Below are 25,821 nucleotides of genomic sequence, written 5' to 3' on the forward strand. Positions count from 1 at the left end.
TAATGCTGCTTTGCTCTTCCTGGTATTTTGATGGTAGTCACTTGTCCCAAATCAGGGTAGGGGTGAATGTGCTCTGGAGGCCTAGGGGAACAACAACAACAACAAAAACTAACAAGGATCCTGGTTGCAGCTGATAAAGGTGTAGTCCTGTTGGAGGGAGATATTGAAATTGTAATCTTTGGGGTCATGTGACTCATTAAATAATTAATGCAGATCGTCAGGAAAGGATTGGAGTCGTCAGGGCCTCACTAGGAATGAATCTCTCAGAAGTGAGACTCCAACTTCCTATTTGGTTTAAAAAAAAAAAAAAAACACACACCCTCAGATTTATCTACATAGGCTTTTAACTCCTTCAGGAGGGCAAAGAGGAGAGAGCCCTTGAGCAGGGAGGACGGGAGCCAGCGGGCCCTCGCCCGGTCTTGGGGATTTTTCCGCTGGGTTTCTTGGAGTCCGGGGAGCGCGCTGTGACCGGGGAAACGTGAGTTTGGGCTTGGGTTTTCTGTGGTCACATCTTGGCTTTGGTGATGAAGTGGGACGGATGCGCAGACAGTTGGTAATGTTCTGATTCACGCTGGGGAAGGCTGCAGAGATACCACAGAACCGGCGCGCGGCTTTGTTCAATTTTCCCGGTGTTCATAAATCACTCGCGCCAGGCAAGCGAGGGAGCAAGCGAGCGCCAAAAACGCGGAGAGAGGCCACAGAGGCAGCGGCGGCCATTGCAGAGTGAGAAACCTGGGCAGCATCTTCCTGTGACTCATTAGTCTGAACGATTTATGGGAAACAGCAACAGCGAATATTAGACTTGGGAATAAGGAAATAGCAAAAATTACAACCATAATAATTATAATACTCCTAAGCCTGGCACAGAATCGTGGTGGTGGTGGTGGATCGTAGCATAGCGGATCTTTCTGGGGCAAAGTTGAGTGGCAAAGTGCAGGATGGCTGAGCCCATCTTGCTCAGGGTGGTGCCAAGAGCCCTAAGGCCAGGAGACACTCCCTTTGGGGATACAGAGGGCAGGTTTAAAAAAGAGAAAGGGATGCATAGATTCTGAGTCCCATTTTGAAGGTGTGTAGTGGTTATAGTTCAGTGGTGACAGAGGGCAGTTGCTCGTTAATGGCCACTTGTTCAATGTGCTAAGGGGCTTCTTAGCTATTTGGCAGTCCCTCTTGTTGCCATCAACAGGATTGCATGGACCCAGGACAGACAGCAGAGGACTGGTTTAGGGCAGGCTGGCTTGGAGGAAGCTCTCTAGGTCTGAGTGAAGGAGTAGTGGGAGTAGTCCTAGGGCTTTGGAAGCAAAGGGCCCTGCAGAGTTTTCAAGCTAGCATCCACTCAAGACACAATACTTTGGCTCTTCCTCAGTGTCTCCCACCCCAGAAAAGTTGGCTGACAGCCCAGTGACCATTTGCTGGTTAGAGGGCAAGAGATGGTTGCAAATATTGTAAGGGAAGAGATTGCCGCAGAATTAGGGCATGGAGCCTGTGAGTGGAGGTTGGACAGACGAGATAGGATCAGACCCCCTGATCTTGTATTATCCAACGCCTGTGTTCTTCCAGTTTCCAGCATCGGTAGTTGGCCTACTCTGAGAGAGTGGCTGTTGTGGTAGTCCAGTTAGCTTACGAAGGCCAAAAAGTGAGTGCCCATGGCTTGAATGTACCAGAAGACAAAACCTCTCAAGACATCTGATTTGGCGCCAAGAAATGAACACACTATTAGTAAGGTTTCAGGAGACTCTGTCATTGAATGCTCTCAAACAAGGCTTCCCTTTGTTGGGAAAGGAAAATAAAGCCAGCATTCATATTCTCCAAGTTGGAGTGCATGAGGAGCTCTCCAGAGAAGCGCTGTAACCACAAGCACAGCCTCTTCCACCTTCCCAGCTGTCTCCATCTGGTCCATTTTCTTTCCCTTTCCCTTCCCTCCTCCACCTTCACTCCCCCCAAAAAAGAAAAGGAGAGAGTGTAAGTGCGGAGATGGAGTATGCATTTATTTTACAAAAATGAATCACTATCTTCGGGCCATTTGTAGATGGGAACATTTCGAGCATGGACGAGTGCCCTGGCGACTCCTCCGTGTCCGCGTCATCTTCAGGGCCACCTTGGCGCCCGCGAGGGCCGCGCTCTCCACTCCGATCCTCCAACTCCCTTCCCTCACAGCCACGGTTCACCCTCTGCTGTTTGTCCGCAGAGCTTCCGGATACCAGAAAAGACGATTCCCTGTGCGCCTGGAGTTGAAGACAATTCCTGGTTCAGATTTAAACACCTTTGGAGGTAAGCGCTGTGCCAAAACTCTTCACCCAGGCGGGACTTTGCACCAGGGCAGCTGGGAGGAGTTTACGCTCCAGAGCTCCTGGCAACTGCACCGGTTGCAAGAGGTTCTTTGGTCAATATTTAACTTCGGAGAGGTTGGAGTTGGATTCCCTTCAGCAGCAAGACCCGGGAATGCTGGGCTTCAGGCAGACAAAGAGTCTACCCCAGAGTCAGCCATAGGCAAGAGGAGTGGTTCCCCACGCCAGCGATGGGGTGTGGGGAGTGGGAGTGTGTGTTTGTTTCTTTCTGCAAGCCCCCAAAAAAACACTACACGGAGCGGCAGGGCAAAAGCCAGTAGAGGCCATGGGCGCGCGCAGCCGCTGCGTGGGCTGCTCTCCTTGCGGACTGAGGCGACTGCCGAGACTATGAGTTAGGAAATTGTCGCCAGTACCAGCTCTTGGTTGAAGAAAATTTGTCTCACTGACTTGCAGTTTCTCCTGTGCTTTGGCCTTTCCTGGTCTTAAGAGAGGTTGCTGTATTTGGAGCCTGTAGGCTTTCGTAGGCAGCGGGTTTTCTTTCCTCCTTCATCAGGGCTGCTGATGCGCGTTTCTTCCTGCTGGAAAAACTTGGTCTTCTAGGTCTCAGTGTTTTCTTTTCCTATTTGGAACAAGGGAAAACTCTATAAAATTCTTTTCAAGTTCTGGCTTAATTTTCTCTCTTAGTTTGTGATGCAAGGGAGGTAATTACTGTGGTTTATTGCCTTGTAAAAGATCCATAAATTACGTGCCTGTTTGGGGGAGGGGCTGCTGAAATAGCATTCAGAAGCTGGTATTAACAAATGAGTTTGCTGTTTTTTTCAGAATTACTTCTTTTTTAAAAGTTTTGAGATTGTGTTTTCTATTTCTTATACCTCAGTCTTTCACTAAAATTTGCTCCTAAATAGATATCAGATTGTTAATTGCAATATGCTAGTTAGTGGTTCTCTAAGGTTGATTTGGTATTCTGGATGCAATTATTATTTTTTCCGATAGGAAGTAAACAGAGAAATAGTAAAGCTGGATTGCTTTCTCAGCTACTGTGTGTCTGTTTATATTAAATATAGATGGAACATTTTAGGTATTTGCAACTCAGTGTGTATGTATGATTTTCATCTCTTCAAAGAACAGAACAATTGCATGTATAAATAATTGCAGGAGTCTGGGGCCATGTGTATAACATGATATACACATTCGCATGTGTCCAGAGAACTTGGAGCCCATTTGTACACAGTTGCACCCACAGGAAATATGTCATATTAAATAATCTATCATCTACACGTGTGTGCACATGCACGCACACAGACACACACAATGGGCTAAGAGAGCTTACCTGATGCTGAGTGGAACACCCCCTTGGCTTAACAGGATGAAAATGTTAAGTGTATTTTTGATAGAGAAATCAGATTGCAGTGTTTGAGTACAGATACATCTAATCTGCCAACAGCCTTGCAAATATTGACTAACAGTCTGTATCCTTAATTGCCTGCTCCTTCCAAGCCAAGTTTTCTCCTATTTTGGCTTTGGTAGTCTGGACCACAGCATGGGTCCCACCCCTGGCCGGGTTGGGGGCCAGAGGAGTGATTGAAGGGGGGACTGGCAGCTGGATTTTTAAATGGCCCATAGCTTTGGAAAGCAGAGTTCAGAGTGGTGAAGAAGAACTCTGAGCTGCTGGTTCACCATGGGTTGCCCAGGCCAAGATTTCTTAGGGAATTCATTTTTTTTTTTTGTTTTAGATTTTTGTTTTTTGTTTGGTTGTTTTACCTCAGAAGTTAAATTTCCTTTGCCTTCTCAGATTTTTCCCTTCTCATCCTACCAAATCATCCCATCCCAGCTCAGGTCAGGTTGGTACTGTTAATTGTTAAACAGCAGTTAGAATATTAACTGAGATGTTAGCTGCTGTTAGCTGCAGTATTGAGGCTCCAGAGTGGAGCTGAGATGCCTCTGGGCCTTGCTAGCATTAAGGCATTTTTTCTGAAGCAGTACCAAGGATCTCTCCCATTGGTTTATGACCTCAGGAGTTTCAATTTGCTCAAGACTATTCTGAAAGTTCTGAAGGGGACCCCTTTTCATTTTGAGTTGATACCTCTCCAGAAACTAGGGGAGGGAGTTTGCCAGTAACTGGGCAATTCCTTCAGGTCCTTTTCTAGAGTGTCTGGAGAGCTCAATGCAAATGATCAGGGAGGGTATAAGAGGACCAGAGGTTAATAAGAATTAGAGGACAGAAATCTTGGGAAGACAGAAAAATGCTTTTTGGAAACTAGCCTTTGATTCCACCCCCATCCCCCAAACTTGAGAAAGGCAGGTTTTTCACTTGGGGGGTTTATTTTCTATCTTTGTGATCCAGATATAGCTAAGTAAGTTCCTTCTACTAACTATAACACAAACAGAACCTTATTGGAATAATGCTACCAGTTTAGGCCAAGGCTTGCTTCCATGAGGGTTAGGTCTTCTCTTTCGTTGTCCTTCTGATTTGGATGCTGGAGTCCTGATAAGGATGCACCAAACCCTCCTTAGTGAGGGATTTACTTTGTCATCAGACCCCTTCTGCTCCCCTGCTGGGGGAAGAGAGTAGGGGAAGAATCTCACACAGCTTCCTGCAGCTGCTACAGGTGAGTCCTTACACTTAGGCATAGCTAGCTGATGACCCATTCTCAAGGAACAAAAGAATATGGCATGAGGATTTCTCTAACCTCAGATCACTCTCAACGTTCAGAAACTAAGAGCAGAAGAGAGGAGCATTTTAGACAGCTGGTGAAAGGGTGCAGTGTTGAAATAAGTGGGCAATGCCACCAAGCAGAGGGCAGTAGTAGGGGTGGAACAAGAGTGGGGACAGATTATCTGTTTCAGCCAGTTCCTTCTGAGCAGAGTTGATTCTTTGCTCCAGACTGTTCTGAGAGTTCTGAAGGGAGCCATTTATTATCCCTCAGTTGATGTTTCTGTAGAAATTGGCAGGGAATGGGGGCAGAGTTTGCTGGGTGACTCAGAATTGTTGTAGGAAAGGGTGATAGACCTGCCTGTAGAGAGGATCCCAGCTTGTCTTGTAGATTAATTTAAGGGACTCCAGTAAAGGTTTACTTTTTTATAATTTCCTTTAGCAGATATAATGAGATCATTTCCCCCAGCATTTTTCATCTTTAGAAATGTGGCTCAGTCGGTAAGGCGCCAGCCCCATATACCAAGGGTGGCGGGTTCAAACCCGGCCCCGGCCAAACTGCAACCAAAAAATGGCCGGGCGTTGTGGCAGGCGCCTGTAGTCCCAGCTGCTCGGGAGGCTGAGGCAAGAGAATCGCTTAAGCCCAGGAGTTGGAGGTTGCTGTGAGCTGTGTGAGGCCACGGCACTCTACCAAGGGCCATAAAGTGAGACTCTGTCTCTACAAAAAAAAAAAAAAAAGAAACCTATAATTTCATGTTATCACTCAGCTATGTACTGAGGAAATATGTAAGTGCAGCTTTGGCCAGGCCACTTGGTCCCTCCAGATTTTGTAAAACCCTGACTTACATTCTATAGCCAAGCACATCTTTCCTAGTGGGCTCCCATTGAATAAAACCAACTGAACTTGGAGGAGATGCCTTAACTCTTTGTCAGGTAATTATGGGTCTTTTGGATTCTCCAGTGGCTGTGGTATATGATGTGGGTATTAGCAAACTCCATACGAAGGCAGGCCTGAGGGAGTTGCTAAGCAGGCCAGCTAGTTCTGGCCCTGGCCCTTGCCTTTTGATATGCTGGCCTGTGGGCCAGAGGAGACTGGGGTGCTTGGATGTGCTGGATTTAGCTTGTCGGTGGGTGGTAGGCCATAAGGAAAGTTAAGCTAAGAATATGGATACTGTTGCTATTCCCTTGTGTTTGGAATGTGTGTAAAGAAATACAATAGAGATAAGTGGTCTTATATGGCATGCATGGGGTGGGGGTGGTCTCCAGCATCCTATTGCTTAGACAAAATTCTTAACAGAGCACTGATCAAGGATCCTCCCCTCCCCTCCCCCAAAGCTAAATGTTCTGCTTGGAAATCTAGTTCCTTCAGTGATTCCTTATTTCAAATAAAAGGATTTAAGTTGACGTATGACCACGTGAGCACATAATACAGCGCATTATTGTGGCATTTGGAGCGGAGACCCAGGCAAGCTTCTCCTGTGATTACGTTTTCTGGATTCTCTACAAGCCAGAGCTTTCCCCCTCCACCCCCACATACCCACTTCCTCCTACTTCCCCTTCTCCGGAGAGTGCTCTCTGAACCGGCTGCAGTTTTCAGCACTCATGGACCGGTTCTGCGCAAGCTAACTGATGGGACTCAAGGCCACACCAGGAGGATGGAATTTATTTTAAGGTATTTCCGCTGATTGTTCATATCCTAGAGTGAGTTATGGCTGTGAGAGACAAAGGTCAGGCAAGGAGACCCTGGCTCATGGACAGGACCCTCAGCTTCTCTCTTCCTTTGTTTCTCTTTTAGAACCGAAACCATTAGAAAGATTTCCAATAGTGCCTTAAGACGCTCAATTTAATTCCCTGGAAAGTGTTGGGGGGTACAAAGGAGGAGACTCCTGGAGGCTACTAGACAGCTATAATGGTCTTCAGCTCAAGAATGGCTTTGTCCTCTGCAGCAGGGCCGGCCGGAGTCTTAGGAGCTGAGCCCCAAGCAGAGAGAGGTTCTCAAAGCCTAAAGCTGGCCTCAGGGAGAGGTGGCTGCACTGAGCTCCCAGGGCAAGATTTCCTGGGGATGGGGACCAGGTGGGTGAGAAGGGGAATTTCTCCAGAGTTGGTGGTGTTATTCCACCGGGGATGGAAGGTTAGCGCTGACCTGAGCAGCCTGAGCAGCTGGAGGAGGAAAATTGATGAGGGAAATGTATAGATGCACTGCCATTTTATTGATGATGCTTCCAGACACTTTGTTCAGTGCTGGGTTACAAAGTATGCTTTCCCATAAACCAAACTCAAGGAGCCAGACCCAAGGAGCCAGATGGGACTGAAGGACCAGTGCCCAACCAAAGGGCCCACCCATTGTTTCCCCAACACCCTCTTCTCCCTTCAGGGATAGAGAAAGGTAGTTCAGATCTAAGAAAGCTCTGGGGTAGGAGTGAGCATCAGGGTTCAGTTATTTTACCATTTGGGAGACAGGAGGAAGCAGCTAATCCAAGGCTGAATTTTAGATTCACCAGTGTGCTTAGTCTGGATGTCCCCTTTATGCCCACAGTTGGCTTGGAGAGTTTGAGAACTGGGTGCATCCTGGGTGGGAAAGAAGTCTCGTGGCAGAGTCTTCAGAAAGCAGAGGGAGACATCTCTCCAGATTTAGAGCCCCAGAAACTGAGCCGTTGTGAGGATGGAGGCAGATGAAAGTTAAAATGTATGCTTCCAAATTACTGAGAAAGCCTCGGCTAATTGGGCTTTGGGGGACCCCACACTCCTGGGAAGATTGAAAACTCCCTAGAAAGAGAGAAGGAAACTCCTCTTTTTTTTCTGCTCCTTAGAGCAGGAAAAGGGATGCCTGCCTACAAGGAGTCAGAAATCAGATTTGCTCCTTTGACTTTTTTAAAAATCTTATTTCTTTCAGTACTTGAAAAAAAAAATCAAATCAGGCTTCTCCTACTTGAGTGGGATTTACTTTCCTAGAATGAGAGGGCTCTTCTGCCCTCCCCCATGCGGGCCTCGGCAGTAACCATGTTTAACGGAGGCCCTTTCAAGTGCTCGAAAACACCCCTTAGAAATAAAATGTAAGCTTTAATTGCTGTTCAATTACTTGTCAGCATTTCATATGATTTATGACCCAGTTCTGGCGCATTTTTGACCCAGTTAAAGACTCATAAATAATATAGTTTCACTAGAAAGAATGAGAGAGAGAATAAAGGTTTGTTAAAGACATGTTTTTATTGTCACTTCAGTACCAGTAAACTGAATAAATATCTAATGATGAACTCTCAGGCTGGTCCTGTATAAAATCGTGCACAGTGAGAAGCAAGATACCAACAGCCGTATTTATAGAGCTTGCACTGGTTTTTCCTCCTAGGAAAGAGGTAAAACCATTCCATTAAAGCTAAACTGTTATCAAAAAGGGCTTGTTCCCTTTTACCTTTAAAATGCCAGCCTTACTTTCACAGGCAAGTATATTTCCTCAATAATTTTCCTTCCCATTATGGGATTTTGATGTCTCTTCCTGCCCGCAATTAATTCCTCACCTTCCTCCCTGGCTTCACAGCCTTGGAACTGCTGGAGGCATTCAGGAGGACACCCCTTTGAATGGCGGAAAGGTGCCACAGGCACCCTCGCTGCTCCAAGTATTCTTCTGGTGCTGAAAAAAAAAATGTTTTCTTCTAGTCTCCTTGCTTGTGACATCGCAAACCATGGGATTTGGGGGACCTGGGGGAGCTGAGGGGTCATCGCAGTAGTACAAAGCTCAGTCGTTTTGGCAGAGCCGGGTGAACTGCTGCAGGATTTGTTTAGGAAGGGGGCAGCAGCAGCAGCAGTGTGTAATTTCTGGAGGTGGAAGTCAACAAGCGGTATTTTCTTGTAAAATAATAGCCAACAAACAAAAACCTTCAACCAGTATTACTTATTGTTTTAAATCATCTCTGCGGCACTTGCCCCAAAGCCAGGCGTTTGGATTTCAGAGGAGAGGGTGAGGCCAGGCACCAGTGATCTGAGTGCTAGGACTCCGGAGCCCGGGTTCTGCCCGCTAACTCCCCGAAGCCACCTAGTCGTGGGTTGGTAGAGGCCCTTCCCGGAGTTGAGCTCCCGCCTCAGCTCTCCCTTGGCTCTTCAGGTCCAGTCCTCGCATTTTGCCTGACATGGTCTTTGCGCTGTTGAAAAGGTAAGCATTCCAAGCGCCCCGGTCGGCCTGCTTGGGTCGGACCGTCCCCTCTCCGGCAGGTTCTCACGGAGAGCTGGTCTTTCCAGCAGCTGGCTTTGCTGAGGAGGTCAAAGTAGCGTCAGCAGTTTGGAGGAGAAAGTGCAGGTTGATTATTGACCCACGCCTTCTTTCTTTAAATGCCACATCCAACCGGGTAGGTTTGAAGAGAAAATGCCGCCGAGCGATTTTTTCGGGCAGCTCTCACCTCCTACGCGGCCTCCCCTTTCAAGTTGCTCCACAGCGATATGCCATAAGGAGCAAGTGTTTGCTATTTTGTACTCTGTTTACAGCTTTGGGGCGCCAAGTCATAAATCTTGCCCAGCCATAAATGACAAAAACCATTGGTATGCATGAGGCCACCCTGGCCCAGAGTGCTTTCTGATTTCTCCCTTTCCCCTGGCTGTGTTTTGCTCTAAGGCGACACTTTGGCTCCCTGACAGTTTAAACATGCTACTTATATTTTTAACACCTTCCTTTGAGAAAGACCGTGTTGACGCCTCAGAACTCCACGAAACCTCCATTTCTCTCTTATTGCCACATTCATACCCTTGTGGAGTTTGCTTCTGAACCTGGACAGCTGAGGCAGGCTTTGGGAAGGAAACTATCCTCTTAAAAGTGGTAGCACTATTACCAGGCAAATTCAGGCTTTTCTTCTGCTCAGCTCAGGATTCCTCCGTCCCACTAATTAAGAAAAACAAAATATCAAGGATGTCGGTTTCTGTTGGAGTCAGAGCTTTATCTGTGTCTTCCCTATGGGTGAGCTGCTTGTTACTACTGTAAAATTGGGCACAGGATCCCCGGAGAACCACATTTCTAGACACCCTTGCGTGTACCTGAGCCCTGAGCATCCTATTTCACTGCTGGGACAAATATGCATCTCCTCCAGGACACTTCTATCTGACTGCCAGGATTTCAACAGTTTCTGCAGAAAAGCAGAACGAAAAACAGCCCAATTGGTTCTTGGGGGAGATCTCTGGGGAAAATCCTTATCCAAGTCCCCCCAAAGATTGGCTTTGGGGCGCCTGGTTTGAGGTTGGCAGGTGAAGTAAACTGCCCAAAGTCTGGAGAACTCTCTTGTTTCTCTTTTCCCTCAACCCACGATGTAAAATGTCCAGGGCAGATATGTGTTTTCTCAAACGGATTCTTAAGAAATAGAACCCAGCAAGAGAGCCCCTTTGTGAGAGCCTTTTGTCCGCATTAGCATAATTTCCCTGGACTTTAGTGACGCCTAGGAAGGAGGAGAAGGAGGACGTTGGGGGCTGGGGGGAGGCTACCCTGCTCCCGCCGCCGAGGAGCTCCCCCCACCTCGGGTCCCTCCCCTCACCTCAGTCCCATCCCCCACGCCGGCCGGCGCTTCCCCAACAGCCTTGATCTCCCCTCCCGCCCTCCCAGCACAGCCACTGCCCCCCCCCCCGCCCCGAGCTGCTCTGCGTGTATTATTCATAAGAAACATACCCAAGTCGGTGCCACTAGCCCAGGCAGAGCCGAGTGCCGCACTAGCGCTTATCTCCGGGCCGCGTCTACTGCCCTCGGGAAGGGCAGGGGGCGGAGGTGTAGGGGAGGGGTGGGTGGGTGGGGTGGGTGGGAGGGGGGGTCCAAGCCGCCCCAGTCCGCCCTGGGCGAGCGGTGCCGGAACAGCGAGGCAGCCACGCTTTGCGTTGAGGTGTTCAGGCCTCGGGGTCTCCTGCCCGCCTGGCGTCTCGGCTGATGCTGAGGGTCGGTGCCCATCCTGTGCTAAGGGGACCCGGCCGGGCCGCGGAGCCGGGCTGGGGGCCAGAGTTGGTGCCCGAGACGGAGCGCGAGCCTATGCTCGCGGCACTCGTCAGAAGTTAAGGTAAGCAGGGCCACAACAGGCCGCTCTCAGCGCTGAATGGCGGAGTTTACGTCTGGGTGATTTATGGCTGCAGACTTACATCTCGGTTCAAGAAGAGTTCACAAGCCGGAGCTTCCTTCTCGGCAGTGACTGATACCCTTACACTTCGAGTTCAGGCTGCTTTCCCATCCCCGCCCCCACCTCTTCCATCTCCCCTAGCTCAGCTTCCACTTTTGGTTGGGGGGTGGGGGAAGAGACGCAGGGGACTCTTACCCTAAGTTACCGCTCTAATTTGGGGTGACTCCAAGCGGAGGAGAGGAAGGAGTGAAAGGAGGGATGGGGATTTGAAAGAAGGAGATTGAATTTGGGTACATCTTCCAGAGAGACAAAAGGGGCTTGCTTCCTGCACTCAACTTAGCTTCCCCAACTCTCTTCCAGCCCTTGCACCTGGGGGTTATTGTCCAGAAACAGATCTTTGTGAAGGAATCTCTCTATATCCCCATCCCTTGCCTGAGGGTACAATGCAAAGTTTCCTGCCTGGCAAATCTCCAACTTCTTTACTAGCTTGCAAACTTTGGGGGTAGGTTGGAGCCGGGTGGGTGTATGAATTCCAAGGTGGTGGTCTGGTAACCTCAAACAATAGGAAGTGCTTTGGTGACATCTAAGAGTTGAATTCATATTTCAAGTTTATGGGACTGTTGTATGCTCTTAGATTTTCAAAAATATTTTTGTTATTTTGCAAGACAATATACAACTTGAAGAAAAGGCTAAAGTAAGCAGCAGGCTGGTGTAGAGTGTGATAATGGATTAGCAAGTCACTAGAAATATTGCATGTTCACAATCAACTTAATTTTGTTTTATCTAATATCTTGCTGTTCAAGTGTCTAGAGTAATTTTCTTAACCTGACGTTTTATTTTACACAAGCCTGGTATCTAAAAAATTTATAATGGCAGACATTAACACTGTCAAATGTAACAGGAACTGTTTTCAGTGAAAGAAAAGGAAACTAAGACATTAGATTGCTATTCAGTTTTAATTTTTATTTTATACTTTATTTGCTTTCCATCGTGATATCTATGGCTTCTTATGTGTTTCTGAAACAGAAACAATACAGTGGGATTCATGATAAAACACAAAATATGCACATAAGGGATGCTGTAATTTTTAATTGAGGTTCTGGAAAATTAATTGTGTCTGTTTTCAAGAGGTTAGTCAGATTGTTGGTTTAATAATAAAAATCTAAAGAAGACTATTATTAAAGGTAAAATTATAACTATCCTCTGATGATGCAATACATTGTCCTTGTTTTAGTTAACAAAGTATCTGATATTCCTGGAAACTTGAATAACTCTGGCATTCAATGTACGTACTTAGGACGTGAAATGTAAACCATTTTCTTCATGAGTCTGTTATTATAATTATCTCAAGTGGTCAAAGGAACTAACATGGAGATAGAGAATATATGAAACTTAAATGGAACTTTTCTGTGCTGAGAACCAGAGGGTGACTAAGCAAGGACCGAAAACAAAAACATAGACTTCACTTCTGTAGATGGATTTCTAAATTAAAGAAGGCCAAGGCAGTTTTTGATTGCTTTTTAGATTATCAGTGTTATCCTTTAGTGTTTCTGAAGCAGGTAAATAGGCCAAGCAGCAACTATCAACAACAACAGCACACAAAGATCAGGGAACTCTGGAAAGATTTTATGGCTTGTGCTTCCATCCCTCGTCCAGAGCCAAATGACCCCCATACATCAAATTACATAGCAGTTTCTAAGACAGAACCTATTATCGTTAAGTTGGAAGGAGAGTTCAAGCCGTGGTCATGGAGATGAACGCTAGTTTTTCAGGTTCCTGGTGGGTTGTTTTTTCCTCCAATCCATCATGTTTTAACAGATAGAATTTGATAGTTGCCCTGAATAACAGCACCTCAGAAGATCCAAGGCATGAGGGTCCAGGAACCTTCTGTAACGAGGGGAAAGAGGTGGGGGTGGCTTGTGGGATATGCCTGAGAAAAAAGGAGAGAAAAAGAGCAAAGAACTGTCCAGGATTTGAGTTGTGACTTGCTGGACTGGTGTTTTTGTTGATTCCTCCCCCTACACATACACACACAATGTATTTTTCCATCCAAAGTTTTTTCTCCCCACCTCCTCAGCCACAAGGGGCTCATTTGGAGGAGATGGGTCATATTCCTGAACAAGGGTGCATTAACTGCCTAACAAGCTCAGCTTCTCAAGTTGAGCATGGTAGGATTAGGCGATTGTCTGAAATTTTTCTGTGCAAATCTTTTGGCGGGCAGGAAGGACCAAGAAGGGGCTAAGTGGGAAGTTACCCCGTATCAGAGTTCTTCTGGGTAACATCGGTTTTAAAGCGGAGACAAAATTGAGGACTCAAGCTCCCCTTTTCTTCCTCACCCCCTCCCCAAGATCCGCAAAAGGGAGACTCTCTGAACCGAGGCTAAGGAGCAGAGAGAAAGGAACACGACACCCCAAGTTTCTTCTTCCCTGGAAAAGAAGGATCCCAACCTTATTACTTTCTAGCCTATCAGACCTTTGTTCTTTTGGACCCCCGACACCCAAGAATCAACTTCCAGCCCCCACTTATTCTACTTCTCTCTACCCGGAAAATCCTCTAACTCCAGACGCAAGTTAAGCAAATATTTGTAGCTGCCAGTAAATTCCAGCGGCTTTTTATAGCGCAGCTCCCTGCGCCCGGGGCCAAGTCGTGCTGCTAAATATTGCTGACCACTTTTTCTTTTATGGCTTTCATGTCACTTAGCTATTGAAAGTAAGATGGATTTGCGCGGAGCCCTCACCGCGCTACGCTTCTCGCCCCCCCCCCCAGGTCTCCGCGGGGCGGCCATTGGCGGCGGAGCGTCACGTGACCGCGGGGGGCGTGCCAATGTGCGCCCTCACGGGTGCCAAGCCCCTGTCAAGAGTGTGCGATCAAGATCGTGAAACAACGCGATGCAAAAAGCGACCTACTACGACAGCTCTGCGATCTACGGTGGCTACCCCTACCAGGCAGCCAACGGGTTCGCTTATAATGCCAGTCAGCAACCCTACCCGGCGTCTGCAGCTCTCGGCGCCGACGCCGAGTATCACCGACCGGCCTGCTCACTCCAGTCTCCCGCCAGTGCTGGGGGCCATCCTAAGGCGCACGAGCTGAGTGAAGCGTGCCTGCGCACCCTTAGCGGCCCGCCTAGCCAGCCCCCAGGACTAGGCGAGACATCCTTGCCCCCACCGCCGCCCCAGGCCGCGCCCCCTGCCCCACAGCCACCTCAGCCCCCGCCACAGCCCCTAGCACCTACGCCTGCAGCGCCCCCGCCCCCTTCTTCTGTCTCCCCACCTCAGAATGCCAGCAGCAACCCCGCCCCCGCCAGCGCAGCCAAGAGCCCCCTGCTCAACTCGACCACTGTGGCCAAACAAATCTTCCCCTGGATGAAAGAGTCGCGGCAAAACACAAAGCAGAAAACCAGCAGCTCCAGCTCAGGTAAAGGAGTGCCTTCTGGAGAAGGGTCCTCTGGCCTGGTCCCCAGCTCCCAAGCTACTTTCTGCCACATCCAGCACAGTCTGGGAGCACTGGAACATTTCCAGGAATTCACTGCTCCTTACACTCCCTGCCCCCAAGGAAAAAAAGGTTTCCAGAGTCTTTAAAACTCAGGGAGGTGTTAGACTTTTGTGGCTGAGGAAACCCCAGAGACCTAATGGGAGTCTTTCCTTTCTGGACATTTGGAAGGGCAAGTGGGGCCTAATGCAATTGGAATCCCTTCCTGTTCCACTCTTGGAATTAGAACTCTAAGCAGAATCAACCTGAGGTGAGCTCCACTGCTTGTTTCCTCAATTCTAATGAAACAGTGACATCCTCCCCGTACTGAAATGTGGCAGAATAAAAGCAGGTCTAATCACCCTTCAAAACAGAATCAATGCTTTGCCTATAATCAGAGCCAGTTTTTGCTCCAGCAGATGGAGTGGCTGCCTTACCTCTGGGAAGATCCTGCTCAGATTTAGTACAATGGAAGCAGCCAGAGATCTCCTGGGAGAGGGGATGAGGACTTGTCATCCTAATTGGAACCACATGGGCCTCCTGGCACTGTACTCCAGTGGAGGAAAGGCCCCAGGCCTTGGGCTTCCTAGCATTTTGGTTACCTTTGCCCCTACATTCTCTAATTGCCAGTGCTCTGCTCTGAGCCTGAGCATCTTGGACCTCCTAAGCCAGGCTTGGAAGGCAGGAAGGCACATGATTTGTGAGCCGAAACTGGGAGCTGAGAAGACTGCTTGATGTTGTGGGGAACCCTAATGAATAGGACCCAGCATGAGAGGCCTAGATCTCTCACCAGAAATGAATACCTTCAATGGGATCTCTTTTAGGGGTAGAGAAGCCCTTTCAGTTTTGGGTCTCTGCTCATTTCCCATTGGTAGACAGAAATAAATTGAAGCTGCTGCCTAATCATTCAGTCAGACAGGGAAGGAAAGAAGGTTTTGTGTATGTGCATGAAGAGTCCTACATTTCAGTAATTGTGAAGGGAATGAAGATGGTGAGACCTGCCCACCAGGAGCTTGTTGTTTGATAGACTCAAAAGATCAGTATATGAGTCAGAAAAGTTAATGGCTCCACAAAAGAAATTAACACACCAGGAAAGCAAACTGGGGGTTCTGCCTTCCTGTGGAGAAGCCTATCATTTAGTACTTGGCTGAATGAAGGACTAGCTACCTGGACTGTTTCCCCCACCAAGAGAGAAGTTAACACCTAGTTTCTATTCCTCTTTGGGCCAGACGACGGGAGGGCTGGCTGTTTGGGGAAGGAAGTAGGGGCCAGTCTAGGTCAGGGGCTGGGAGGGGCCTCAGCAGTCCTTGATGCCGCTCTTGCCCTCTCTTATGTCCTCGCAGGCGAGAGCTGCACTGGCGATAAGAGCCCGCCTGGTCAGGCTTCATCCAAGCGCGCGCGCACGGCCTACACGAGCGCGCAGCTGGTGGAGCTGGAGAAGGAGTTCCACTTCAATCGCTACCTGTGCCGGCCTCGCCGGGTGGAGATGGCCAACCTGCTGAACCTCACCGAACGCCAGATCAAGATCTGGTTCCAGAATCGACGCATGAAGTACAAGAAGGATCAGAAGGGCAAGGGCATGCTAACGTCATCAGGGGGCCAGTCCCCAAGTCGCAGTCCCGTGCCACCCGGCGCCGGAGGCTATCTGAACTCTATGCATTCGCTGGTCAACAGCGTCCCATATGAGCCTCAGTCGCCTCCGCCCTTCTCCAAGCCCCCACAGGGCGCCTATGGGCTGCCCCCTGCCTCCTACCCCGCGCCCCTGCCCAGCTGCGCGCCACCGCCACCTCCACAGAAGCGCTACACAGCGACCCGGGCGGGCTCAGCAGGCACCCCTGACTATGATCCACACGCTCATGGCCTGCAGGGCAACGGTAGCTATGGGACCCCACACTTACAGGGAAGCCCCGTCTTCGTGGGGGGCAGCTATGTGGAACCCATGAGCAACTCCGGGCCTGCCCTCTTTGGCCTAACTCACCTCCCCCACGCTGCCTCAGGCGCCATGGACTATGCGAGTGCTGGGCCGCTGGGCAGCGGCCATCACCATGGGCCTGGGCCTGGGGAGCCGCACCCCACCTACACGGACCTTACCGCCCACCATCCTTCTCAGGGAAGAATTCAGGAAGCGCCCAAGCTCACCCACCTGTGATGGTGGATTTGGGGCTGTGCGCCAGGAGAGTCTCCCCCCTACTCCACCTTTCCTCTTTGATTGCTTTTTTTAAAAAGTTCTTCCATTTTCTCTCTGTGCTGCCCCCCCCACTCCCTTTCCCCGTTTTTTTCCTCCCCTTTTGGTAATGCGTTTTTATAGTTTATGTGACGTAGCAATCTTGGTTGCTGGAATGGCTGTCAGTATCAGTAGCGATATTTATCTCTTCCTGCCCCTAGCTCGGCCACTGGCCCTGCACTCTTTACCTTCTCACTCTTTGATCAGAAACAGGGTATATGAACAAATTTTCTAGTCGAGTTTTCAATGTGAATTTGTTCGTACATTGTGGCTCCCGAGGGGAAGCGATGTTTTTTTAATTTTAATTTTTTTTTAAATTGCACTTCTTGTAAAGATCGAGGAAAAAAATCAAAGGCGCTTTGAAACAGGGGTTCCTTGTGCAAGGATGATTAAGTGTACGTCTTTCCGTGTGTGTATGCTGGTGAACAGTCAGATTTATTTATATTTTTTGCAAGCATTGAATAATCTAAGTTTTAAATATTATTTATCCCCATCCGTTTGTATTTATATTAAAAAAATTCTGTACCCTGATTGTTCAGAAGGGTTCTTGGGCCTTTTGTTCAATGGTGTGTTGGCGTACCTAGAAAATTTTTTATTTGAAAGGGAAATATAATTCCTTTATGAAACGGTAATGATGCAATAAAACCAGAGAGAATCCAGCTTTTGAAAACAGTGGTTTAGGTTTGTAACATCTGGCAAAAATGAAAAAAGTCTGTAAACACGAAAAATACTAGATTTGTTTTGAGAGTTCTACATTCCTTGCTGCTCATATTCTGAGAAACAAAACAAAAAATAAAGTTTTTATTCTGAATAATATCCGTGTTTAGAAGGGGTTCTTTGGCCCGAAAGGAGGATCTGTGTGGAATTTAGGCAGAGGAGAGCGGGCGGAGCAGGCCACGAGCGCCAGCCCGCCGGCTCCGGCGCTGGGACCGGGCAAGGCGGCAAGCCTGGAAGCTCCGCGAATTTTTGCGACCTAGGCTGGGACTCCTGCGGCGACAGCTCTGGTTAACGCCTTGCTGCCCGCCGCTGGGCTGCCTGGTTCCCAGCTGCTACCGAGGCAGGCCGAGGGCGCAGGGGCTGCGGAGAGCTGTTGGCGGAAGAAACAAAGGCAGTCAAGCCCAAGGAGCAGCGGGGAGCTCACAGGTGCTGGGCAGTCCCACCGGGAAGTAAGGCAGGCCTTTCTCCTCCTCCACGCTCTTCCTAGGGTCAAAGTGGGCCAGCCAACGCCTTAACCTGAAGAGTAGCCAGCCACACAGAGGATGCCAAGCACTTTCCGCTAGCCATCGGACTTCTGGTCTCCTCCGGGTACGCTTTGCGGCCCTGTATAACGCTGGGAGGAAAGAACGGCTTCTTAGATCCATCGCAAAGCGTAGCAGTTTGCAAGGGACTGAGGATCACCAGGTCTTCAGCAAAAGGAAGGCTGTGAGCTCTTCCCTGTGCTGCCTGAATCCCAACATCAGCTTCCTCCTGAATTTAGTATTTGGCAGTCTCTGGATTTATTTCGTCTCCTTCTTCCCTCCCAGCTTTCTTTTTATGGCCCCAGGGGGAAGGGGAGAGAGTAAGGAGATTGGCATCTTTCTAATAAAAATGGAATTTTATAAGTTCTTTTATTTGATGCTACAAGAGCTAAATATTACATCTCCACCCCTGGATTCAAGATAGGGCTGTCTACTGACTGGCTGGCAGAGGCAAAGGCAGGCATAGTAAAGGGAACTACTTTCATCTTACGATTGAAGAATTGCTCAGAGAAGGAACAAAATTCCAAAAATGCAAACCTCAGATTTGCATCCTCATCATCATCCCCCACGGAGCTGGAAGTGAGAAACTGCCTCCATCAGGGGATCAGGAGCATTTGGATGTGAGAAATAAACCCCATTCTCCCTGGATTGTATCTTGCAGAGACAGAAGTGAAAAATGTCGCCATTTTGTTTGCAATCCAAAATATCCATCATCATGGCCTCTATCTTCCCCCTGAGAAGCTACCTCAGATGATCATTAGAAGCTGGCACTGAAGCCATATCTGGGTACCTGCTGGGTTCCAATGAGCAGCTTTTAGGGAACCTCTTCATGTTTTAAGAGAAAGGATGCAAAGCCAGGCATTGCAGAGAGCTGAATGTTTCTCTCACATCCAGAAGTGCTTTCCCCACATCTGTCCTGAGGCCCCTGATAATACATTTTTCTCTTTAAAGAGTTTAGGCTATGGAAGAAGAGAATTTGTTTCCCCCACCCCAACCTCTCTGCTGAAATGTGGTGCACCTCAGAAATGCAGAGATTGAATGGCCAGTCTTTGTGAGGACTGAAGCTTCCGTCTTTTGGTTGTTTATGCTGAGTTGACACAGAGGTCTTCTTTTAAGTGATCATTTTAGAGATGTGTATAACATTACCTCGGAAAATAAGGAGAGGATGGGTGAGAGAGAGAGAGAGAGATATTTTGATTTCCACCCAAAGATGAAAATCTTTCAGGAATACCACTATTTGAACCCATTTCTAAAATTTACTCTTTGGCTGAGGGAAGAAGGGAAGAATAATTTGGAGGCTTCCTCCTTCCCTCAGGGCAGAGATTTTTAAATGAGATTCTAATATGATTTCTCCTATCTTGCTAGTCAAGACATTCATTTTGGCTTTCAAAAAAAAATATCGATCATACCCTCAGCTTTCTAGATATTAAAAAAGAAGTCCTTATTAAAATACCTTCTGAGTTAAAGTAATAGATTTGGGGAAGATTTCAGTGTTGAGTGGTCGAAGAAAAGGGTTTTCTTCCAGATGGTATTTGAATTAAGGCGGCTGAAGCGGGCAGAAAGCTCTCACCCACGCAGCAGCTCCTGACAAAGCCTCAGAGATATGGGGGCAGCGCTGCTCGCTCTCTGCAACTCCCCTCCCTGTAGTCCCCCCATATTTCCTGGTAAACGCAATGCTAAAAGCCTCTATCCCAAAGTCCACACAGCACCTTTCCTAAAAGCAACCCTATAACCCTTTCCATTGGCAAAAAAATTTTTTAAAGCCTAGTTTTTCTTGTTTACTTGCGTTTCCTGCTCTTCTATTTCCTCAGACACATTTGATCTTGGAAAAAGCTTCGAAGCTGAAATGTGTTCTTAAGGGCTAGAAGCTGTCAAGGCTTTTGGTGAGCAAGATTGATCATGCCCAGACTTCCTTCAGAGCTTTGTTTGGAATAAAAGCAAGAAAACTGAAAAACCTCACATTTTCCAAAATAGCATCCCTATCTGTGAGGCAATACTCTGGGCTAGTCAACGATGTAGGCCACTTTATATCTAATTTCCAACCCAACCCCCCTTTGATGCCGGCCTTAGAGATGGAGTCAGTCTTTCTTGTTTTCTACATAGATTTTTCTCCCCTGCCAACCTCTCTCTCCTTGACCATCAGAATGATTTATTTTCCTGCCACTGATGCCTGCCGGCCTGGGGGAGTCTGATCACTAGGTCCATTTCAAAGGAAGCAAAAATGAAACACCATCCTCAGGGTTTGTGGTGGGGGGTGGTGGTGAAAAAGGTACCTTAAGATCTATGTCTCTCAGCCTCCTCCCCTCTTTATGGCTTGGTGGATTTCCGAAAAGTTATTGCTTGGTACCTAAAGGTGTTATCTTTTGAACCCTCCAGCACCATCCAAGATGTATTCAGTCTCAAGTCTCCGAATTGGAAAAAAGAGAACGAAGGAGAACAAGAACCTTTATAATTCCTCCTTGGGTTGCCACCTCTCCCCCGCAGAGATGTTTCCTGCGACAAAACCTGGGTGCAAACATCCCCGGTGACCAAAAGCAGGAAGGTGTGAGAGGCACTTCGGGCTGCCAGGGAGCACTCGCGGTATCTGAACCAACCAGCCCCCATCTACAGCGACTAGGACAAGGAGAAGAAGGGTGGGGGGGGGAGGGGAGAGAGAAAAGAGAGAGAGAGAGAAAGAGAAAGAAACAAGCGTCTTCTTTCCTGCTGGTAACTTCCAACAGACTTCCTGCAACACCGAAATACTCACCGCACCCGAGCCCTACGGGTATGACGGGTATGAAACCCAGAAAGCCACGAGCCGCACACGCCCTCTCTGGGCGGCATTTCTTTGGCTGGCCGCCGCCCAGGCTACAGGGATTTGGACACAAGGACCTGGGGTTGTTGTCTCTTTTGGCTCAGGCATCTATCTTTCTCGAGCCACTCCTGAGAAGTTGATGGCGCAGGAAGGTCAGGAAGCTTCGAGAGCCTCCTCCGGTTTTGCGCTTCCAGCTGGAGGCGGATGCAAAGCTGCCCGGGAATAGCCGGCTAACAATGGCCCGGAGGCTTAGACTCTGGTTGGACATTAGGAGGGGGGCGAGGGGCTGTAGGGAGAAGGAGAGAGGCGGACAGAACAGAGAGAGGGAGGGGGAAAGGGGAGAAGAGGAAAAAGAGGGAAAGGCAGAAAGGAAAACAGAGAGTGAGGGGAGATGTTAGTTCTGAGATTCAGGAACTGGGTTTAGAAAAAAGTGGAGGAAAAGGGAAAGAAAAGGGAAATCCCCCCAAATCTTTATTTTCTCTCTCTCTCTCTCTCTCTCTCTCCATCTCTCCTTCCTTTATTCTTTCTTCTCCCTCTCACCTCCTCTCTACTTCTGCTCCTTCCTCTTGCCTTAACAGAACTTATGTGGCTGGGATGAGAGGGCCGTTGGTGTCAAAACTTTGAAGATTAATGGATTACTTTGTTAATGACTACAGGCGTCAGGCTGAGGTGCTTAAATGATTTGTGAGGTGCAAGCCATCTTCCCGACAGTCCCAAACAATGCTTGGAGTGTGCGGGGGAGGCAGAGGGCAGCTGCTGGCGGGACCGGCAGCAAGCTCACACTCACACACACTCACTCACACACACACCCAACACACCAGACCCTTGCTGATTAGGAGGTGGGCAGGCACCCTCACCCCCACGCACTCCAGAGCATCCCTACCCACACCCACTATATGTATTTTTGCCATAAAATAGTGTAAATAAAGCCTCACTGGCCCCCAATGAGGCGTTCCTTCCCGACTTTTTTGGATCAATCAAACAGACAGTGGCTTCTTTTGATTAAAGCCCAAATTGTCATTGGGCAGAAGCAATCATGTGACAGCCAATTCGGTCCAATTTCAACCTTGTCTCCATGAATTCAATAGTTTAATAGTAGCGCGGTCCCCATACGGCTGTAATCAGTGAATTAGAAAAAAAACACCCCAGCAGCGATCTTCTATGATAGATTTTTTTTTCCTCCGCGCTCGCCTTTTTCCTGGGCCTTGCCCCCCCAAAGCCCCTCCAAAAGAGGGAACTTTTTCTCTGAGGGGGCTCCAAGGAGAAGGCCATGAATTACGAATTTGAGCGAGAGATTGGTTTTATCAATAGCCAGCCGTCGCTCGCTGAGTGCCTGACATCTTTTCCCCCTGTCGCTGATACATTTCAAAGTTCATCAATCAAGACCTCGACGCTTTCACACTCGACACTGATTCCTCCTCCTTTTGAGCAGACCATTCCCAGCCTGAACCCGGGCAGTCACCCTCGCCACGGCGCTGGCGGCCGCCCCAAGCCGAGCCCCGCGGGCAGCCGCGGCAGCCCGGTGCCCACCGGCGCCCTGCAGCCGCCCGAATACCCCTGGATGAAGGAGAAGAAGGCGGCCAAGAAAACCGCGCTGCCCCCAGCTGCAGCCGCCGCCACCACCGGCTCTGCTTGCCTCAGCCACAAAGGTCAGTTCAAAGACTTGGCCCCAAGTCCCCAGGATCCTGCTCCCTCTCTGGGCTGCCCCGGGAGCTGTTGTGGGGGGAGGGGAGCATGCGTTGGGAGAGAAGGGGGAGAGGGAGAGAGGCTCGGTTGCCTTTTCCCTGCCCCATGTGGGCTCAGGAGTGGGTTTGATGGAGAGGAAAGGGGATCCTGTCCTGCACAATGAGGTATATATTTTTTAAGAAGGGGGTGGGGGAACTTTCCCTAACTTGTGTAATGTGGGATGATTTATTTGAGTTGGAACTGACCTCCTCTTGTCTAGTTGTCGGAGAGTTTGGCTTTTTGACAGTAATGAAGAGTGATAGATCGCTCTTGCTCAGCTAAGCAGCTGATGCATTAATTATAAATTGTGTTGTGACTAATATAAAGTTTGCTCCCGGATGAAGAGGTGGGGGGGGGGAGCTTCAGGCATGAATCTGATAGAGGTGAAGGAGATGGGGTCTCCCAAGGCTGGGGGCTCCCAGGAAAGGCAGCACAATAGCCCTTCTGCATCCAGGGGCGGCCATTTTGTTGCAGTTGATCTTTTCTGCTATATTTATTCTCCAGTGGAATAACCCCGCTCGGACCCCACCACCTCCAACTGTGCGTGTGTCTCTTGTTGGTTTCCCTTTCCGCAGAATCCCTGGAAATCGCCGATGGCAGCGGCGGGGGATCGCGGCGCCTGAGAACTGCTTACACCAACACGCAGCTTTTAGAGCTGGAAAAAGAATTTCATTTCAACAAGTACCTTTGCAGACCCCGAAGGGTGGAGATTGCAGCGCTGCTGGATTTGACTGAGAGACAAGTGAAAGTGTGGTTTCAGAACCGGAGGATGAAACACAAGAGGCAGACTCAGTGCAAGGAGAACCAAAACAGTGAAGGGAAATTAAAAAGCCTAGAGGACTCCGAGAAAGTAGAGGAGGATGAGGAAGAGAAGTCACTCTTTGAGCAAGCCCTTAGCGTCTCCGGGGCCCTTCTGGAGAGGGAAGGTTACACTTTTCAACAAAATGCCCTCTCTCAACAGCAGGCTCCAAATGGACACAATGGCGACTCCGAAAGTTTCCCAGTTTCGCCTTTAACCAGCAATGAGAAAAATCTGAAACATTTTCAGCACCAGTCACCCACTGTTCCTAACTGCTTGTCAACAATGGGCCAGAACTGTGGAGCTGGCCTAAACAATGACAGTCCCGAGGCCCTTGAGGTCCCCTCTTTGCAGGACTTTAACGTTTTCTCCACAGATTCCTGCCTGCAGCTTTCAGATGCAGTCTCGCCCAGTTTGCCAGGTTCCCTCGACAGTCCTGTAGATATTTCAGCTGACAGCTTTGACTTTTTTACAGATACACTCACCACAATTGACTTGCAGCATCTGAATTACTAAAAACATTAAAGCAAAACACCGCATCACAATACAAACCCCCCCCCCCCACCAGGCAGTTTTGCCTTCTTTCATTCCAAGAGTTAATTTTTATTTTATTTTCTTCTTAACCTATCCTCTCCCTTCTTAAAACGTTGAGGATTTCTGTTTAGTGATTTCCCTGACCTAGTTTCAGAGCCTATCTCTTACAGATTATTGGGAGTTTTAGTTGTTTTAAACTTAATCCAAGAACCGTCTATGTGTTTCCTGAGAGCAATACATAAGGCCTGCAAGAAAGTGATTATGTAATTGTATCTTCACTTTCTTTTTATTTTTGTATTACATTAGGATGCATTGTCATGCCTATTTTTGGTAGAATAAATTCTCCTTTGCTATAAGTAGCTTTCTTATTTTTCTCCCCCTCTTTCTCAAGGCTCATAACAGTTTCTTTTACTTCTTTTAGTCTTGGTAAATAAAATTCTGGTCACAATTTATCTTCTTTTTCAATTTTAGTATATTTATTAAGGCGGCATGTTCAAAGTCCCCAACAGCAAGCAAAAAAGGCAAGCCAGAAAAATGGCTAGGACTTCTGATAAGTGTTTTGTTTTATTTTGTTTTTATTTTGAAGTGAATAAATTTGGTTTTCAGTGTACAGGATCAAGCCATAGATTAAAATTGGTAATAGAAACAAGATTGGGCAGCCTACGATTTGAGCCAGGCCCAATCTCCTCTTGAAAATAAAGAAATAAAAGTGCCTACAGAAACCCTCAACTCCAGGAATGAGTAACATGGGATTTCTTTAACAAGCTACCAGTGTCCAGGTCAATAACTAAGTTATCAACAACTCATTTATTTATACACTTTTATACATGTTTGTTTCAAACATCTACATTTCAACTCCCTTCCCCACAAATCCCTGGACATTCTCAGTGGTTGATTAATCTCTCAGCTGTTGATAGGTTCAGGCAAAAACAGACCTAAAAGATAGAGAAAAACAAAAACAAAACAAAGCAATGGTTACTAGCTGGAAAAATGCACTTCAGAATAGGTTCTTTCCAACCCTTTGGTTCACTCATTGTAGGATTTTTTTTTCAGGGTCAGAAAAATCAATATTTCATTCTTAAAATCTGTTTACATTGCTAATAATGCATCATTAAAGCTTTGTCAGGTTAGCAAGTAAAGATTTTCAATGGCGTATTTCTGCACCCTAAGTTATAAATTCACCTAGTTTCTATAGAGAGAAAAAGCACTTTAAATGAAATATCAATAAAATGTGACCTAGGGTGTGCTACTGGGTTGTTCTTTTCCCACCCCTGTTTTCCTATGTCTCCCCATATTTATTTTTTCCCTTCTGAGTTCTGATCACTACTTACCATGAGAAAACGAAGCATACATAAGCAACATGTGTGTGGGGCGGGTTGATTAAGAAGCCAGCTCTTAACAGCAAAGCCTTGGAAGTTACAAAAACATTGCTGATCTTGGTTTGCTCCCTATCTTCCCTCACCCCTTCCTTCATCAGCTAAATCTCAGCAGCAGCTGAGGGGTGTGGGGACTGCGGTCGGTTTCCGGCCACAGGCTCAGCGCCGAGCAGGGCGTCTGGGCCGGGGCAGGGCTGCGCCGCTCCTGGATGCGATTCGTCCTACGCTCATAAATCAAACGCTTTCTATGAATGAGAATGTCATCAAAGAGATCAATTGCAGGAACACATGCACAAATAAAAATCCTCTTACGTATTTGCTGGGGATCCCCGTCCGAAAGCATTAAGTAGAAGGCGTTTAGTCATAATTCATTTTTATGGCTCTTTTAAAACAACAGCTTGGCTGAGCTGAGGGTGCCATGAACAGCTCCGGGCCTTGCTGGCGTTTTGTCTCCTCCTCGTTCCTTTTCTAATAGAAGAGCCCTGAAAGAGGCGCTTTGAGCCAAGCTAGGGTTTGCAGATGATCATTTTAATTGAGACCAAGCTGAGCAAGCTCGCCTTTCCATCACTCAGCCAGTGTTTGAGAGACTAGCTGGAGTCCTGGGGTGCTGGTCTACTAACCCAGGGAACCAAGGGTCTCCTACCCGGC

At 48.0% G+C, this 25,821-nt stretch overlaps 2 protein-coding genes and 1 long non-coding RNA gene across 10 annotated transcripts in view; 2 read left to right on the forward strand and 1 right to left on the reverse strand.

The window, feature by feature from the left end:
* Positions 1–18,308, forward strand: part of HOXA3 (homeobox A3) — a 46,146-nt gene extending 27,838 nt beyond the window's left edge. For 2 of the 5 annotated variants that reach the window (XM_053608397.1, XM_053608396.1), the window contains 3 exons: positions 2,186–2,268; positions 13,782–14,429; positions 15,827–18,308. In XM_053608397.1, coding sequence (XP_053464372.1) covers positions 13,904–14,429; positions 15,827–16,632 — 1,332 coding nt within the window. In that variant the 5' untranslated portion in view covers positions 2,186–2,268; positions 13,782–13,903 and the 3' untranslated portion in view covers positions 16,633–18,308. Of the gene's footprint in view, positions 1–2,185; positions 2,269–5,737; positions 6,611–10,654; positions 10,959–13,781; positions 14,430–15,826 lie in introns of those variants that run through there. The other 3 variants (XM_053608398.1, XM_053608395.1, XM_053608399.1) reach the window with 3 other exon arrangements.
* HOXA2 (homeobox A2) lies at positions 2,208–24,156 on the forward strand. The gene is made up of 4 exons (XM_053608401.1): positions 2,208–2,268; positions 19,757–19,828; positions 20,322–22,388; positions 23,040–24,156. The coding sequence occupies exons 3-4, from the start codon at positions 22,010–22,012 to the stop codon at positions 23,777–23,779; spliced, it is 1,119 nt and encodes a 372-aa protein (XP_053464376.1). The 5' UTR covers positions 2,208–2,268; positions 19,757–19,828; positions 20,322–22,009; the 3' UTR covers positions 23,780–24,156.
* On the reverse strand, positions 6,643–10,704 carry LOC128598137 (uncharacterized). 4 transcript variants are annotated; one of them, XR_008383578.1, is made up of 4 exons: positions 10,580–10,687; positions 9,958–10,046; positions 9,671–9,805; positions 6,643–8,566 (listed from the first exon to the last, which is right to left on the reverse strand). It is a non-coding gene; the product is annotated as an uncharacterized LOC128598137 (long non-coding RNA). The 4 variants fall into 4 exon arrangements; XR_008383580.1 differs by lacking the exon at positions 9,958–10,046 and having other exon boundaries at positions 9,756–9,805; positions 10,580–10,704; XR_008383579.1 differs by lacking the exon at positions 9,958–10,046 and having other exon boundaries at positions 10,580–10,704.
* Positions 24,157–25,821: the final 1,665 nt, after the last annotated feature.

Source organism: Nycticebus coucang, chromosome 11 (assembly GCF_027406575.1).
Source record: "Nycticebus coucang isolate mNycCou1 chromosome 11, mNycCou1.pri, whole genome shotgun sequence".
NCBI classification, from domain to species: Eukaryota; Metazoa; Chordata; class Mammalia; order Primates; family Lorisidae; genus Nycticebus; species Nycticebus coucang.

What these genes read in the sequence shown, in the direction of transcription:
- HOXA2 (XM_053608401.1), top strand. Translation starts at nt 22,010, where the DNA reads ATGAATTACGAATTTGAGCGAGAGATTGGTTTTATCAATAGCCAGCCG. An exon ending in TGCTTGCCTCAGCCACAAAG is followed by an intron (nt 22,389 to 23,039) that starts GTCAGTTCAAAG and finishes CCCTTTCCGCAG; the next exon opens with AATCCCTGGAAATCGCCGAT.